Below are 16,180 nucleotides of genomic sequence, written 5' to 3'. Positions count from 1 at the left end.
CTGGTGGATGGATGCCTATATTAAGCCTACGTTTCAATAGTAAATCCTGCTTTAAGCCTCTGATACAACTGGCCCCTCGATTCTCGGCCTGTAATTCGTCGCTCGTATTCTCCCATGCAGATCAGACCAGATCACGCGTCCCGAGACTCCGAAGTACGTACAGTAGATCTATGACTAACACCGCTAAACTGGTCTCCGCGGCGGCCGCCTTATCCGAGAGTTTAAATTCCCCGAATTTCTGCATCAACCTCAAACCTTCTCAGCTTCTCATCGTCATCATTCTTCAATATGAGTAATTTCAATAATGAGAGGCGGTTCTTTAACTATCCTGAGCCTCAGGAGGGGTAAGCATGACATTGCGTGATGGACGAATCATGTGCTGACTTTTTTTGCTTATCGCAGGCCTCATGTGCCGTATGCTATTGAACGGAATAGGAACCCAGTCTTGAGAGGACCTTTTCTCGTTGCTGCTGCTTTTTTGTAAGTTTATTATCAATGACATGAGAATTTTTGAGTTGCTGATGGTGTAGGATGGAATGGATTCGATTTATTCGTGAGACCGCTTGGGCTAATGCGGGTTTCGCTTCGCTCCGGAACATCCGGACTTATCTTGAGCATTTCGAGCCTCGCTACGATCCAACTGTCGTTCCGATCGCGCTTTCTGAAGCTGAGGCTAAAGAACGCGGTGAGAGGGTTCAGATTTCGGCGTTGCAGCAGGCAAATAATTCTCAGACATTAAATCCGACGAAATTCTACTCGGCAGCTGATTATAGAGCTCTCTATCTCTCTGGGGAGCTTACCCCGGTGGACGTTGCCAAGGCGATTCTGCCCCTCGTTGAAACCGAAGGCCCGACACCTGGACGGCACGCGCAAGGCTGGAGAGAGCTCAACATTGAGCGTATTATGAGAGCCGCTGAAGCTTCAACGGAACGTTATAAAAACAAGCAACCTCTGGGTCCCCTTGATGGCGTACCTTCTGCTATCAAAGACGACTACGATTTAGACGGCTACTCAACAACTCTCGGCTCTCCACGAGATTACACCGAAACCCCCAAGGACGGAGAATCAACTACGAGCTGGATCGTACGAAAACTCGAAGAAGCAGGCGTTGTAATCATCGGCAAACTCGCCATGCACGAGTTCGGACTAGGTAAGCCCCCGTATTCTTATTCTTATTCCTCCAATCGACTGACGCTTATCAGATACGACCGGAAACAACCCCAATCAAGGAACGCCGCGTAACCCCTTCAATTCAGGCTATTACACCGGCGGAAGTTCATCTGGTCCTGCGTACGCCGTCAGTTCTGGACTCATTCCGCTCGCGCTGGGCAGTGATGGCGGGGGCAGTATCCGCATTCCTGGATCGTTTTGCTCGGTGTTTGGGTTGAAGCCTACGCATAACAGACTTGCTTCTTGGCCCGGTGCGAATCACTCACCGACATGTGCTGTTCAAGGACCTTTGGCTGTTGATATGCAGTCGTTGGCTGCTGCGTACGAAGCCATCGCTGAGCCCCATCCTTCAACGCAATTTCCTCCTTTGGCTCTACAGCCTTCACCGCCTGTTACGAAAGTCCTCGGAATCTTCGATGCATGGATCTCACGCGCTACACCGAGTGTTCAATCGTTGGTTCGTGGGCTTGTTGAGTCTTTGGCTGCTAAGCATGGATATACGCTTGTCCCGATTGAAATTCCCTTTCCTGCTGAGGGTCAGATGGCGCATGCACTTACTGTTCTGACTGATGCTTCGACATTACTTTACGACACGAAGGGGCTAACTCCTGCTAACAAGATTCTGCTTGCGCTGGGAAGGACTACGCCTTCGACGGATTATCTGCTGGCTCAGAAGTTGAGAGGAATGTTGATGCAGCATCTGTCATATCTTTGGAAGACATACCCCGGCATGCTTATCATAACCCCCACTACCGCTTGCGCCGGTGCACCTATCCGCGGCGGAAAATCGGAATTGTCTTACGGCGTCAACGACGGAAACTATACGCTTCAGAGCATGGAATACGTCTGGCTTGCTAACTTCTGCGGTCTTCCCGCCATAACCGTCCCAGCTGGATACGTCGTTCCCGAAGGCAGAAAGGACGCTGGCGAAATTGCTGATAGAGATACGGAGGGCAAAATTCCAGTCGGACTTATGGCTACGGGAGAGTGGTGCAGCGAAGATGCGCTGTTGCAGTTTGGTTTTGATGCGGAGGCTGCTGGGCAGCATATACGAAGCAAGCCGCCGAACTGGGAGGATGTGATTGAGAGGGCTAAGGATGAGGCCAAAATGAGCAGAGGACCGCGCCGTGCAGCCGGGAGTGAGTAGATCTGACTAAGTAGTAGAGTTAGAAAGAGTATGAGTATTCTAGCTTGTTGAGGGGGAGGTGAGGTGAGGGGAAATGGGAGGATCGGAGGATATATCCTAGATGATTTATAGAGTTTATGCTTTTGTCGTACTAGTGAAACTATGCTATATATATGTCAAATCAGCAGACAGAACTTAGTGAAATCTTGAAGGATTCAAGTGCAGCTTTCTTCCTTGGCATAGATCCTCGGAGCCTTGCATGTCTCCGCACCTTTCAGTCAGCTCACGTGTTTTGAGGCGTTTATCATCCTTCACTGGATGTCCTTAACCAACAACCTACAAACACCACATTACGACTCAAAACGCGTCATAAAATCCACTCTCCGAGTTTTGGAGTAAGTATGGCAGAACAGAAGAATAAAGATGACGGCCCAGTCAGCGTCTCTCAGTATACCATCCGCGAACTCACTAGCTCAGAAGAAGACATCCAACAAGCATGGAGACTGTGGCACACCATCTTCCCGGACTGGCCTATAGAGCAAGGTCGATTCACAGGGCTTCTTTTTGGCATGAAGGGTCAGCACTGGATTCATGAGCATGGATTCTGCCTGTCATACTATTCTAAGAGCGGGAGCTCGGGACATATCGCAGCCATCGGAGTCTTAGCCGAATACCGCCATAAAGGACTCGGCAATGCGCTTCTAGAGAAAGCAAAGGCTGGATTGAAGAATGCAGCAAGGGATGCAGGTCAGGAGTTAAACTCCTTAGCCATGGGGTCCATTTTCCCCAGGTTCTGGTACCGAGTGCCCACCAGTATCTCACCCGATGCAAAAGAGTTTCTCTCTCACAGAGGTCAGTCATCCATCCAAAGTAACTTCGGTTATTCACTAACTAAATAGGCTCATACGAAACTACTGATACCGTAAGAGACCTTTACAAGGACATCCAGGCCGAAATTGCACCGTCTGAGATAATGGAGCGAGTCTCAAAGACGAATATCAAGTTCACTCCATGGTCGCCAGAACTGTACGAAGAATGCATGGCCAAGCAAAATGAGCTATTCGTAAGTAGTAGTGCCTTTGCCTCGTTGAATTTATTTAACCAACTCACCCAGACCTGGGGCGGTATTTACAAAGCCCTCGCAGCACGCGGCCAACATCATCAAGTCATGGTAGCCATTGATCCGGATACCAACAACCAGATTGGCTGGACTCTCATGTGCTCTTTCGGATCTTCAGCTGGCGATGCCTTCGCGTTCCTTCCTCTCCTTCCTTCCGGAGACAAGACTGGTCTTATTGCTGCGGTCGGAGTGGATGAGGCTGCGAGAGGCAAGGGCATTGGCTTAGCGCTTGTTGTCAAAGCGATGGAGAATCTAAAGGAGAGAGGTATGCATGGTATTCTCATTGATGCTGTTGCTATACGGGGGTTCTATGAGAATCTAGGCTACGAGACGCAGTGGGAGTATGAGGCGTGTAATTTTGATCTGGCTAAATAAGGTGCCAAGGCCTGATCTATGTCACAGATTGCGGTAAAGTAGATTACATAACAAGTTATTAGAAGACGAGATTCAAATCTGGTTCCCTCCTTAGAACTGACCTCTTCTTACTTTAACCAAAGCTGGTGCTAGAAGAGAGGCTGAGAATTTAGGAGATGTCAAATAAGGGACTGCTTAAGCAGAGGTTCCTATTGATAGAACTGCTGCTAGTCCCTTAGTATAATGTTAAAATAAACTCAGTAAAAGGTTTCCTTAACTTGATAAATATATCTTAAACTTATGCTAAATTACCTAAGTCTTTTTATTGTATATAGCTCTGGATATAGTCTTTACAGCCTCCAGCCTCATTTCCACGTTTCAAACTCTATCCATACTAAAGGATGTACTACCAAGCACAGTACTTGTGTTTGACTGAAAGATGAACATTTTCCTCTTCTAGATAAAAGCCCGATTAGGGTGTTTAAGCTTATGTTTAGGTCGCCGCTTACTGTTCAGGGATAATAATTTGCCTCTTGCTTACTGATTGACTCCAAGCATGTAACTGTGCAAGTCGGGTTTAGTCCGATGAATGAAGGTTTTCACTTTTTGCGGTATCTTGGTTTCGGGTAGAAGTCAAATATTATTATCTAGATTACTGAGTGAAAAATCGCTAAGTGTAAAAAGAGACATTAACTCAAGGAGATTTAAACAAGAGCTAGTATACCAAAGTCTATACGAGAGCTTTATTATTCCTAGCTCCATCACTATTGCTGGCACGATCCAATCACATGCTTAGATTAATAGCTTGACCTCATCTCCCGATCAACGCTCAAACACACACCAACCTCAACCTGTCCTGTCGTAACCCCCAGAACTAGCTAAATCTCTTAAACAAACAGCATTAACAGATTTATACAAGGTTAAAAAGCTCCCAGTCAAGATTTATCCTTTGTAGATTCTCCGTAGGAAGCCCCATAAATCCGTCAATAAACACGGGCCCAAGCACCTGATAGTCCTCCCCGATCTTCCGCAGAGCCATTGGAACTGAGATACCTTTGATTAGGGTGATAGTGTCTCCTTGCCTCGTTGAAATTGGACCTGATCCAATCAAGCCATTGTCTGAAATAAGCAAGCCTCGCCTTCCCGCTATTCGATTGCAAGTATCAATGAAAAGCTTGCTGCAGCCTTCATCCTGGCAGATAGCCTCCAATGCCTTTGTTACAGCGGCTGCAGTATCTCTTGGTACACTATCCACTTCGATACCCAGTTGTGTTATTATCTCAAACATCCGTCTGAAAGTATCTTCTTGTTCTGAGGTAACCTCAGAGCGAGGTATAGACCGACCAGTCAGTGTAAGCATGATCGTCCATGGTATAGATTCATGCAACCTGGAAACGATTGTATCCTTTCTAATATGCAAAACCCATTCGGCCATAAGCAGCACATTGCGAACAAGCTTGCCATTCGTCGCCATTTCATTGCTCGTGAGTTCGCCATCCTCCCCTTTTTCTAGCGTTAGGCAGTAACGTGACATTCCCAGACATGTGGCTTTTACTGATAGGGTATTTCCAGAAACCGACTGATCCAAGTCTTGGTCAGTCAACGAACGATTTTCAACACCATGATAGATATAGGAGTCGGAAAGCCAACTCTTGTCATTGTTATTTTGGCTCCAGTCAGGAACCCAACTGGGAGCATCCGGAAGGCGAGGGCCGCAATCAACGAGCAAATTAATTAGAGTGGGATTCCATTCCATCAAACTCACAAGGGCATCGCGATAAACGTGGCCAAGTGGTTTCTGATAATCAGGGGTAGGCGGGTGTGCGCCGAGCAGCCGAAGTACGCTATCGATCGCATATACTCGGTCGTGTGGCCACTTCGAATTGCGGTCTCTGATAGCCTGTGCAATGGCAACAAGATAATTCTGAGGTTGGAGACCAGGGTGGCAGATCAGACTATACATTCGAGCCTTAGAGCCCTGTATGCAATCGAAAGAGGATTTCGTCAAGTTGTCGGTGAAATATAAAATAGGGATTTGCACGAAGGCCAAGATTAAGAGAAGCAAGTAAAGACCGACAAACATATACAACGTGATGAATAAGATGACGAAAGCCATTGCTCCGTGATAAATCCCCAGGCTCAACCGAACAAAGCGTTTGAACCCAAAAATCTTGACTGTCTCTAAAGCCTGGACGCAGTCATGGACTGAATAGCTGTTGTCCTGCACAGTAATGTGCCTGTAGCTACTCTGCCTGGAGTGACGGGGAATAGTCTGCCAGACATCAAACAGAGCTTGCCATCTTTTGAACGAGTCTGAGCGGGATACACCATCGTGTACTCGTCGCTGAATCTCACTGACTACACCGTTGACTGGATCAGTCAATGCCTGCGTTGCCGAATCCTCTATGAACGTAAGGGCCTGATGCATGACCAGCCAGGGAATATGCTGTCGTCCATAAACAAGAACAGGGTTTGAGGCAAGCGTCATTTCCTGAAATGTCCAGGCGCGAGAAAGCCAAGTTTGGTCCAGAAGTGCACTAATTACATCCTGACTGACAAATGGAAGGCTAGACAATTGTTCTGCCACGATCAGTTTCAAATTGATATTACACGCATCCTCAAAGAAGATGCATCGTAAGAGTTGAACTCACCAATTCGATCCGCGTATTTTAATCTTGCGTATGGCATGGCATGAATGTACCAAAGGAATGTACCTCTTTGATATCGCTCGGCAATAAGGGGTTCAATGCATAAGTTTCGAAATGCAAGGGGCAAGGTATATCGAGCAATTTCAATACAACGTCTGGAAAGAGAAAGAGAACGCCGAGTATTACCGCGAGAGCTTTGCGGAACTTCCGCAGGAAATGAGCGAAATTGCGAGATAAGGCGGATGTACTCGGCAGCCTGGTCGGTTTTCGTATTACTGCCACCCAGCCAAACGTAAACGGTTTTGGCCAATGTGAAGATACTGCCCATCAACATAATTTGCTGCTCCCTCTCGCTGTTATCCTCCTGGTTGATGCAGATTGCATCAACCCATATTGTCAATGGCCGGCAGGATTGTCGAAGCGACGTCAATGCCTCATAGCAGGATTGTGTGATGTCAAGATCACAACCGTTGCAGCTAATTTTGTGGGAAGAGCCTTGGCCCCAAACATACGAAAGCGCAGTAAATTCGGGTGCAGTATGTAAATCAACTGTGCGTAATGCGCCAGTGAGCCGACTACTGTCAGCTGGGTCTATTTGGTGGATATCAAGCACTCGTATGCACTGAGAACCGGGAGGTAGAGGGAGATTATCGTAAACTTGTCTTGCTGTAAAGGGGCCTAAATTAGGCTGGCCGTTAGAGTTATTATGAGGCATTGGAAATATTGGGAAATTGGTGAAGGAAGAAATTGAATGCAAGAGAAAGGCTCAAGCTGAAAGATTAAGAAGGGGTTGAAAAGCATGCTAAGAAAGTCAGCCGCATCAGGCTGACAGGCTGCGCCTTTCTTGACCTGAGTGTGCAGCAGACAGGCAGCTACCGAGCAAGCTCACTGGATGTGATGAACCAATTATTGCGACCTTCTGCGTACTTAGCTTCAATAGTCTGAGACAAACATTTTCAGCCTCCTGAGAAGCCTGGCGCCTGTGTCTACTGGGACTCCCTACAACTCTCCACTAAGCGCTTGTATGCCCCAAAATAGCATAAGTCCGCTCCCAAGCGCATCCTCGCTACCCGTAACTGCATTCCTCTCTGAGGCTGATTTATTGGTTTTTCCTATCCAATAGTTTACAGCCACCGCCAGTCTTAGAAACAACACCATGGGCTAGATCCTCTCATAGCCAATCACAAGGGTCGTAAGACAAAAACACAAAAGCCACGTCCTATAACGCAGGAGGGGTAGACTAGATTGAGTCCTGGAATTGGAGCCCGAAGTGCTATCCTGATCTGGTATATCATAACCATTGGCTTTTCATGTTATGGAAACGGCTTTGCCTAGGAGAGGGGGGAAACTATAAGATTAATCCTATACAACGAATACATTCTTATCCTCTTGTGATTGTTTACATGGACTCCTCAGTTAGATCTACAAATTTATCCAACCAAAAAAAAAAACGGATATATCTCACTTTCAATTTCCGGGCATCATTGTATTATCCTATCAGGATGAATATATTGTCTAGGGGACGGAATAAAAACTCAAGACTATTACCCTAGGCGATAAAATATTTAAGCAAATATAGAATTAGCTAAAAGGACTCTTTACTGAGTTTATTTTACACTCTATATCAAGATTCAGTGTTTTCTTGCTACCTGAGGGTCGTGTTCCCGAGTAAAGCTGGGGAAATGACCGTGTCAGTAAGCGGGCTTCACAGACGCCACAAGCCAATTTTGATGCATCCAAGATTACCTTGGAAATCCAATAGCCAATAATTGATGGTAAGTTCCTATGTAACACCACGATCCAAGTTGTGGCTGATGCAAATTTACTCTTGAACATCTAGGCAGAGCCAATCCTCGACCAAGCAGCTCGGCGAGATATTCCGGTAAAATGCAGGCCGCCCGATGAAGCAATATTGTCAGCATTTCCTGTTATATTGATAAATTTGGGAAAGCGATTTCTGGAACTTTAGTCACGTTGAATGAATAGGCTGAACTCGTGATTGTACTGGGGCAGTTAGTGTCTCCATGCATAACCGCAGGACCCTCACCATATAAGACTCCCTTTCTGCCACTATTCTAAGCTCAAACTCTCGCTCCCTCAGCAACTCCGAATCAAGAAAGTCTCCTGTAAGCTCTCGACCGACTCAACCTTTGGCGCATCCTTTGACAAGACTCCGTATGCTAACAGGTCAACAGAACCACAATCTATCCAATGCACGTCTCAAACACCCTTCTCCTCCCTCTTTGTCTGGCCGCCTTTTCCTCAGCCCTCAGAACGGGCTGCAGAGATGGCGAAGTTGCAGTAGGCACCTGGCAGACATGTACACTGGGCGATCCCAGAGGCGGCCCCAGTTGCGGTGACCTGCACGCAACCATCTACGCCAACGACTGCGGCATGATCTCTTACTCGCGTAACGAAGGAGATATTTGTGACGTTGATGGTGGCTGGCCTTCTGGGTATGGTCTTCGATGCGACAACAACAACCCATCGGTCGTTTATACTACTGGAGGGAATTTCGGCAATTGTTATCACAAGGGAACCAATTGTAGCCCTATCCCTTTCACTCACTATTATGCATCTTGGTGCTGCAGCAGGCTCTAGGTAATGCTTGGGCAGCTGTTTGATAGTGGCGGCCAAAGTTGACTTTGACAATTAAATACGTATCAACATCGAGCAATCTATTTTACGCAAACTATCTATTTTACACAGACTAAAACATTCTTATACCATCGCTACCTGGGGATCTGAGGAAGCATGAGTTGCTATACTATCAGGAGCTAGTCGCCGTTCTTTTATTTCTCAAACACTCTGATCCTGTAGCTTCAGACACATATAGATAAGGTCTATTATAGCTTTACCCTACCAAATTTAACATTTCTACCATCGTTTTTATATGGCTTGTTACAAGGCTGCCCTATAATATACCGAATAAGGGTATCTGCACGGGTCTACCACTTTAATGGGCTGACATGTGTATCCTATCCCCCCAGTAGATCTGCAAAGCCATTTCCTTGCCGACTGGAATCTATAAATGACATATACAAGTTGTTGTTGTGAAGATATCCACTAGCATCTGGCCATTCTGGTTCAGCAGTTCCAAACTCTCAGCCACGTTCCCAATGCGACTGGCTATTGCCATGTTCAGAACGCTTTGAGACTATGTGGCGCAAGCAATGATAGGGATGACCTGTTTAGATATGCCTGGGCCGTAGATATCGGTAAATGAGTTCTATCCATGTGAGAAAATGCATATCGTGATGCGAGATGCGCGTAGATAAGCAGCATAGCAATAGAATTACATTACATTACATACCACTTTGCCATACTGATCATTGTGTTAAAACTGAAGTGTATTTTCTAACCTTATAACTAACTCATAAACTTAATACTGCCACTACCTTCTAATTACCCTAAACCTTCTCTTAGCCCTAGTAGCACTAATATATATATTATTATAAAACTTTCTTTAAATTAAGCTTTTTTTATATATTAATATTTCTTAATAATTCTAATTACTATATACTATATTTAAAAGTCTCTTTTAGTAAATTACTATTTATATATTAAATATAAATATAATTTAAATATAATTTCCTTAAAGTAGCTTTTTAGTTACTTTAATTCTTTTCTTATTCTTTAAATTATATAAAAAAGATAGTAATACTTTCTTTTATTAAGTAATATTAATAATACTTATAAAAAATTAAATTATTATATAAGTAATAGTTTTATAATTAAATAAAGTAAATTAAATAAAGAATTTATTACTTAATTAATTAAAGTTTTATATAAAGATATACCTTATAGTAGCCTTATAATTAAGTCTATTATAGCTATAGTTATATTATAAAATTACTTTATATATTACTATAATAAAAAATATAATAATAGCCTTATAAATATAATTATTAATATAAGTTTAGTTAAAATATTTTTAATAAAAAACTAGTCTTATTAAAGCTACTATTTTAAAGATCTAAGGTATATATAGTATTAAGCTAACCTTTCTTAGCTAAAGAATTAAAGCTTTTTATATACTTTTAAAGCTAGTTAAAGAGTTATTATTTAAGTTCTTATTATATTAGCTTTATACTATAACTATTAGTTAATTATTATAGTATTAATATTTAAGTTATAGGCTAGAAGTGTTATTTATAGTTAAGGCTTATAGCTATAAGCTTATTCTAGTAGAGAGAACCTAGTTTGCTATACTAATTATGCTTATTAGTAATACCATTGTTAGGGCCAGACCTACACTGCATAACGGCGAAATTCGGAAATACTTAAGGTCGATATCAAGGATTTGGAAGCACGCTGGTGACAAGCCTACTTATATGAATCCTGCTTCCCTGGATAAGACATATGAGGATTTAGGATTCAAGGAGGTCGTCTCTCATCCTGGGTATTCTAAATGTACGGCCGATGGCACGACTGCAAAATGCCCTGATCTTCAGACAAGATATCCAGGTTGGTCGTTCTAGATATTTGTTCATCTAGGGTGGAGAACCCTTGTACTACGATTTGCTTTAATGCGACATTTATCAAGCATCAGCTTATGTAACTTCTTCTGATTAGAAGGAATGCCAATTGGTTTTCCACATCCGAAACCCAATTTATGCATATCATGCTCGCTGAAGATGATTGAAATTCTGTAAGCACTATAAGAAGGATAAGCTTACTTGACGGATCGAGAACTCTGCTTAGCCTCGCGGCTTACGTGAACATTGACGTCCAGGAAGCGTCACCCGGAACCCGAAATCAGTAAGAGGAATTCAGTCAAGAGTCATTAATCATTAAACGCTAAAAATATACATATAAAAAAACAGCGAATGTCTGGCTACGGCCAGTAGACATCCAGGGTATCAACCGGAGAACCTCCCTCCGCAATGCCTCCGCCTGGAAGGTAAATACCACCCTTAATCGCAACAGCCGCACCTCCATGTGTTGGCAACTTCATGGTCCCGAGCTCCTCCCACTTCCCGGTCTTTGTATCAAAGACCTCAATCTGGTCAAACATGCCCTCCGACTCGGGCGCAATGTTGCCCTCGCCGCCTAAAACATAGACTTTGGTGCCGATTGTGCCGGAAACGACACCGCCGCGGGGCGTGGGCATTCTGCCTTCGCTGGTTGTCCAGCCGGCTTCCAGGTCTTCTAGGTCGAGGACGAAGACTGTGTCTTTTACGTTGCGCTGGCCGCGGAGACGACCGCCCAGAACGTAGAATTTTGTTCCGACAATGGAGGCTGTTGCGTGATCGCGGCCTTCGGGGAGCTTCTTTGCTGCTGAGGGGAGATCTATCCATTGTGAAGTCTTGGTGTTGAAGGCAGAGACGAAATCGACGGTGTCTTGTTCTCCGCCTGGTCCAGTTGGCTCCAAGGTGCGCATACCTCCAGCCATGTAGATAATATTTCCGTAAACACCAACCGCTGCACTTCCTCGCTCTTCACTCTCAGGTACAGGATCGAGCTCCGTCCACTCGTCGACGTTGGGATTGTAGACCCATGAGTCTGAAAATGCTCGCCACGCGCCATTGTCGATATCTGAAAGTCCGCCGAGAAGATAGATCTTGCCATTGACTGCAGCGACATTGGGATGATTGACTTTAACGGGCGCCTCAGTGACGTATCGGCGCCATGAATTCGAGCGCGTGTTGAAGAATTGCATAAGAGCAGTCGTCTCAAAACCATTGGCCTCGCGATTGGGAACGATTCCACCGATGATCGCAAGGGTCTTTTCGTCGAGTGCTACGACGCCATGTTCTTGCCGGGGAGCAATGGGTATGGAGGGTAAAGTTTTCCAGGTATTCGCTCCCTGGGGGACGGCACTGGCCAGTGCGCCCGATAACAACGAGAGGAGAGATATACTAGAGAAGATCATGGTGAGAGATGGGATGATTTGAGGGAAGAAACATAAAGTGGCCACTGAGATTCTTAAGTAGCAGCCGGACTTGGCAAGTTTCGTCATGGAATTGTGGCTGGATGACCACTCTCTCTACGACGGGAGGGGAGGGGGTTCTTGGCATCAGCATCTCTCACACAAAGATGAAGCACCAAGTGCCTTGGGACCTAGAAAAACAAGGTTTGGCACTAAGATAAAGTCCCCTGTCCAATGTATGACTGCTAAATCCGAAAGCGCCGCGCGTTGCAAGGGCTACAAGGGGGGCTTGCTAGGCTTGTTGGAATGAGATTAATTGGCGCCAAGCTCATGTCCCCATAATATTCTTGTTCTGAAGCACGTGTGCGCTTAACTCAATAATTATGGTTGTTCCTTTGTTGCGCGTTTTTAATCGTCATATGCACGTGCATGTCTTATTCGACATTCCACGCTGGCGAGAATATTGGCTATTGAGATTAGACACATTGCAATCTTAACTGCTTTCAAGACTATCAATAGTTCTTATGGCATAACAAAATGCCAATTGAATTAAGAGTGGCTCAACAGCCACGTTATGCCTTGTATCCCTGCATCCCTGTATCCGTTTGCGTATACTCGTATACAAGCCACAGCAACAAGCCATGACCGCGTACATTCATCCCACCGTGATTATAAAGCGAACATCATCGTCCAAAATGTGCATGATCCCACAAGACTTCCATTGCGATTATAAGTCAAAGAGCCGCAGCGGGGAATCATGGCGGCCCCAGCGTCTGGATCATGTCGGGAATATACGCTCATAACGGCATTTGATCACATCTGACGTGCAAAAAAAGAATCTGACAAGACTGGGATTCGAACCCAGGCCCCTTTCGAGACTGCGAATCGTCACTAGTTCTTATCGAACCTGAACACAGCGCCTTAGACCGCTCGGCCATCTTGCCTTCCGATTGGATAACAGCTGAGTCTGCAAGCTGACGTTACCATGCTGAGGGGGCTTATGCCAAGCTCGGCTCTCCCCAAAAAACGACTTGGTAGTTACCCTGAATCCGAAACTCAGGGACAAGTTTACGAGGAAAACGAAACATGTTACAAATGTTCCTGGTAGATAATAGGTTATAGATATAAACATAAATTAAACAAAGTTGCTCTAAGTATTAAAGTTATTTATGCTTGTTATGGGGTGGGCTAAAGCATTAAGTCGAAGGTTTCTCGTGCCCTTTGGGCAGGGGATAGCCTTTGTCCTCAAAGAGCTTGCTAGCAGACCCCAACAAGCCTGCAGTTTCTCGCCCAAGCCATTGTTCAATAAGTGCGCTTCTGCTATTTTCGACCTCTACCGACTTTCGCCCGGCAACCTAGACAGAAGTTAGAACATATGAACCAGCACAAGAGGAAAGCTGGACATACCATGTAGCATTTTCCAGATTCATTCTGTGTAGCGGCAAGGGCGATAGCCTGAGCGACGTCTCCTAGGGTATTCGATTTAAGGCCCGAACGTTTCCATTCCTCAGCCAACTCTTTGAACGTAGATGTTGGTGTGAAGAACGGAGCAACAGCATTGACTCCGATGGTAAGACCCCGAGCAATTCGTTGCGATGCTCGAAGTAGACCTGTGAGTCCGTGCTTCGATGTGATATATGCACCGACGCCAGTAGTCCCGAAATATCCTGACGTTGAAGTGACAAGAACTACTGATCCTCTCAGACCATCAGAAGAACTTGGTTCGTTGTGCTGCATGTGATGCAGTGCAAGCCGCAACGCTTCAAGAGAGTAATGACTCAGCCATTTACGATAAAAAGAATTAAGGGTCGAAGAATACGTACTATTGATGGTTCCCTTGAGGTTGACATCAATCACACGAAACCCTTCTATTGATTCGCGCAATTCCCCCTGTTCATCGACGTTTTCGATATCGAAAAGACTTGTGCTCTCCATTATGCCGGCATTGGCTACCACAATGTCGATATTACCGAAGTGCGATATGCATTGAGAAAAAAGAGCTCTCATTTCATCCCAGACGAGAACGTTGACGCTGATGAACAGCGCAGAGGAGGGATGCTGCAAGGATCGAATAACCGATTCGGCCGCAGCACGAGTGCGCTCAAGATCGGCAATGACTGTATTCGCTCCATATGAGTTGAACAGCTTCACAGTCTCGGCTCCTATACCATTTGCGCCGCCTGTTATGATCACGGTTTTGCCCGCGAGGGTACTGAGTGAGCGCAGGTCGCGACTGTTGTCAGTCATTGTGTAGTTTACCTACTAGATTCACTTTTGGGCTAGTAGGTAGTCAAGATATTCTGAACAGAATTTAACTTAAGTAGCATTGCAGCATGTCAGAGGTTAACTCGCGGATGTATGACAAGATTAGTGGGAGCTCGGCTTATCTCGGAGTATTCTCTCGGAATACTCCTAGTATCTATACGGCATATTCAGACCGAACAACTAGAGGTTCAGCGCAGATTGAACTTCAAATCCCCTAGCCGATCCGACATCGGAAAGCTTGAGATGATCGGAAGTCATTGTTCATCGCGAAAACGCCGAGCTAACGGTCGTTTTGGAAGAGCAACGTGACCTCATACACACGAGTGCCCATGCAAATGCAAAGATTCATGACAAAACCTGACATGGTCGCGGGAATGTATAATCGCTTACTGGTGCTATGATGCACCTGGCATCTTGGTCCAGATGCATAATGATCTACAGCAGCACCAAAGGATAAGCATTGTTATTCACTGGAAACACCATAGGGTTGTTGTTTGGAAAGTGCCGGGAGTCAATTAATTCATAGACTACATAAAAACTACTCTAAAAGGCTTTTGGTAGCAACCTTGTTGATAAAAGAAGCCAATTTGCCTGGGATACTGACAGTTGGAAAGTGTCCAGAATCACAAGAAAAAGTGACAACCTCTCGACCGCTCTTTTTAGAAATCATATCAACGGCAGATCTCTGGACATGAGGCGGGACAGAAACATCCTTCTCACAAACTATATATGCAACAGGAATATTCAAGTATCCTGCGTTCTGTAGTGGTCCAGAAAAGCTCAGCGCTGAATGTGCCGTCATTTGCTTCGCATACGTCAGCGCTTCGGCTCTTGGAAGGTCTGAGAAGTTGATGCTCGCGCAGCCTTCGGGATCAGATGTGAGGTAGTGTCCCTGTTTAGAAAGTTGAGCGTTGAATTGAGACCTTGAAGTCTTTTACGTACCTCAATTTTCATGAAATGGGGCATGCTATCGCCCATCATGGTCTTAACTGACCCTCCGATCTCAGGTACAGGGGAGCTGATATAAATGAGATAGACTATACCTCCCGGCTTTCCAGAAATTTGTCTCTCTGCCTTAGAGAGCTCAGCCGTACTCTCTGTACCGCATATACCGCCATAAGAGTGCATCACTAGGATGATCTCATGACCTTCATCAGCCAGCTTTGCTGTGACTGTCTTGATATGCTCAGCATCTTCTTCCATGGAAACAGCCGGCAGTGCGTCACGAAATCCCACGGATGGGAGATCGATGACAGTTGTCTGTAATTCATACAATGTGAGACTCTGAACAAGTTTGGAGTATAGTGATGGTGGAGCAAAAGAAGCAGGGACAATAACAACATGGGGTGTGAGTTTCTGCATTGTGAACGAGCCTGATGACTAGTCTCCATGTGATTCAAAGCGATGTTTCTCTGTAATGCTGGCTTTTAAGTAACTCACTCAATTTCTCAGAATCTGAGTCAAAAGTTCGATACAATTCGCCGAGAATAAAAATGGCCGAGGTGTTGAGAAAAACAAAGCCGAAAACGCCGACATCATCGGATGCCGGGTTTCTTTTTACACATCGTAGAAATCACCGAACTGGGAACTGGGGTTCAATTGATGATTGATTCGGTGGAGTTTCG

The 16,180-nt window shown here is 45.2% G+C and overlaps 5 protein-coding genes and 1 non-coding gene across 6 annotated transcripts; 2 read left to right on the top strand and 4 right to left on the bottom strand.

The window, feature by feature from the left end:
- Positions 1-288: 288 nt before the first annotated feature.
- J7337_003682 (uncharacterized protein) lies at positions 289-2,317 on the top strand (the record flags this gene model as incomplete). The annotated part of the gene is made up of 3 exons (XM_044821395.1): positions 289-344; positions 531-1,150; positions 1,203-2,317. 3 exons carry the CDS (start codon positions 289-291, stop codon positions 2,315-2,317), a joined length of 1,791 nt encoding a protein of 596 aa, XP_044682728.1.
- Positions 2,318-2,697: 380 nt separating this feature from the next.
- On the top strand, positions 2,698-3,791 carry J7337_003681 (uncharacterized protein; the record flags this gene model as incomplete). Its single annotated transcript, XM_044821394.1, has 3 exons — positions 2,698-3,148; positions 3,196-3,359; positions 3,411-3,791. The coding sequence occupies 3 exons, from the start codon at positions 2,698-2,700 to the stop codon at positions 3,789-3,791; spliced, it is 996 nt and encodes a 331-aa protein (XP_044682727.1).
- Positions 3,792-11,255: 7,464 nt separating this feature from the next.
- Positions 11,256-12,293, bottom strand: J7337_003680 (uncharacterized protein; the record flags this gene model as incomplete). The annotated part of the gene is made up of 1 exon (XM_044821393.1): positions 11,256-12,293. The coding sequence occupies one exon, from the start codon at positions 12,291-12,293 to the stop codon at positions 11,256-11,258; it is 1,038 nt and encodes a 345-aa protein (XP_044682726.1).
- An 837-nt stretch (positions 12,294-13,130) lies between these two features.
- J7337_003679 lies at positions 13,131-13,234 on the bottom strand. The gene has a single exon. It is a non-coding gene; the product is annotated as a tRNA-Leu (tRNA).
- Positions 13,235-13,486: 252 nt separating this feature from the next.
- On the bottom strand, positions 13,487-14,537 carry J7337_003678 (uncharacterized protein; the record flags this gene model as incomplete). Its single annotated transcript, XM_044821392.1, has 3 exons — positions 13,487-13,645; positions 13,698-14,050; positions 14,114-14,537. 3 exons carry the CDS (start codon positions 14,535-14,537, stop codon positions 13,487-13,489), a joined length of 936 nt encoding a protein of 311 aa, XP_044682725.1.
- Positions 14,538-15,093: 556 nt separating this feature from the next.
- On the bottom strand, positions 15,094-15,917 carry J7337_003677 (uncharacterized protein; the record flags this gene model as incomplete). Its single annotated transcript, XM_044821391.1, has 2 exons — positions 15,094-15,447; positions 15,498-15,917. The coding sequence occupies 2 exons, from the start codon at positions 15,915-15,917 to the stop codon at positions 15,094-15,096; spliced, it is 774 nt and encodes a 257-aa protein (XP_044682724.1).
- Between the last annotated feature and the right edge of the window lie 263 nt (positions 15,918-16,180).

This window comes from Fusarium musae, chromosome 3 (genome assembly GCF_019915245.1).
Source record: "Fusarium musae strain F31 chromosome 3, whole genome shotgun sequence".
NCBI lineage: Eukaryota > Fungi > Ascomycota > Sordariomycetes > Hypocreales > Nectriaceae > Fusarium > Fusarium musae.
This window is presented reverse-complemented; position numbering and strand designations above follow the sequence as displayed.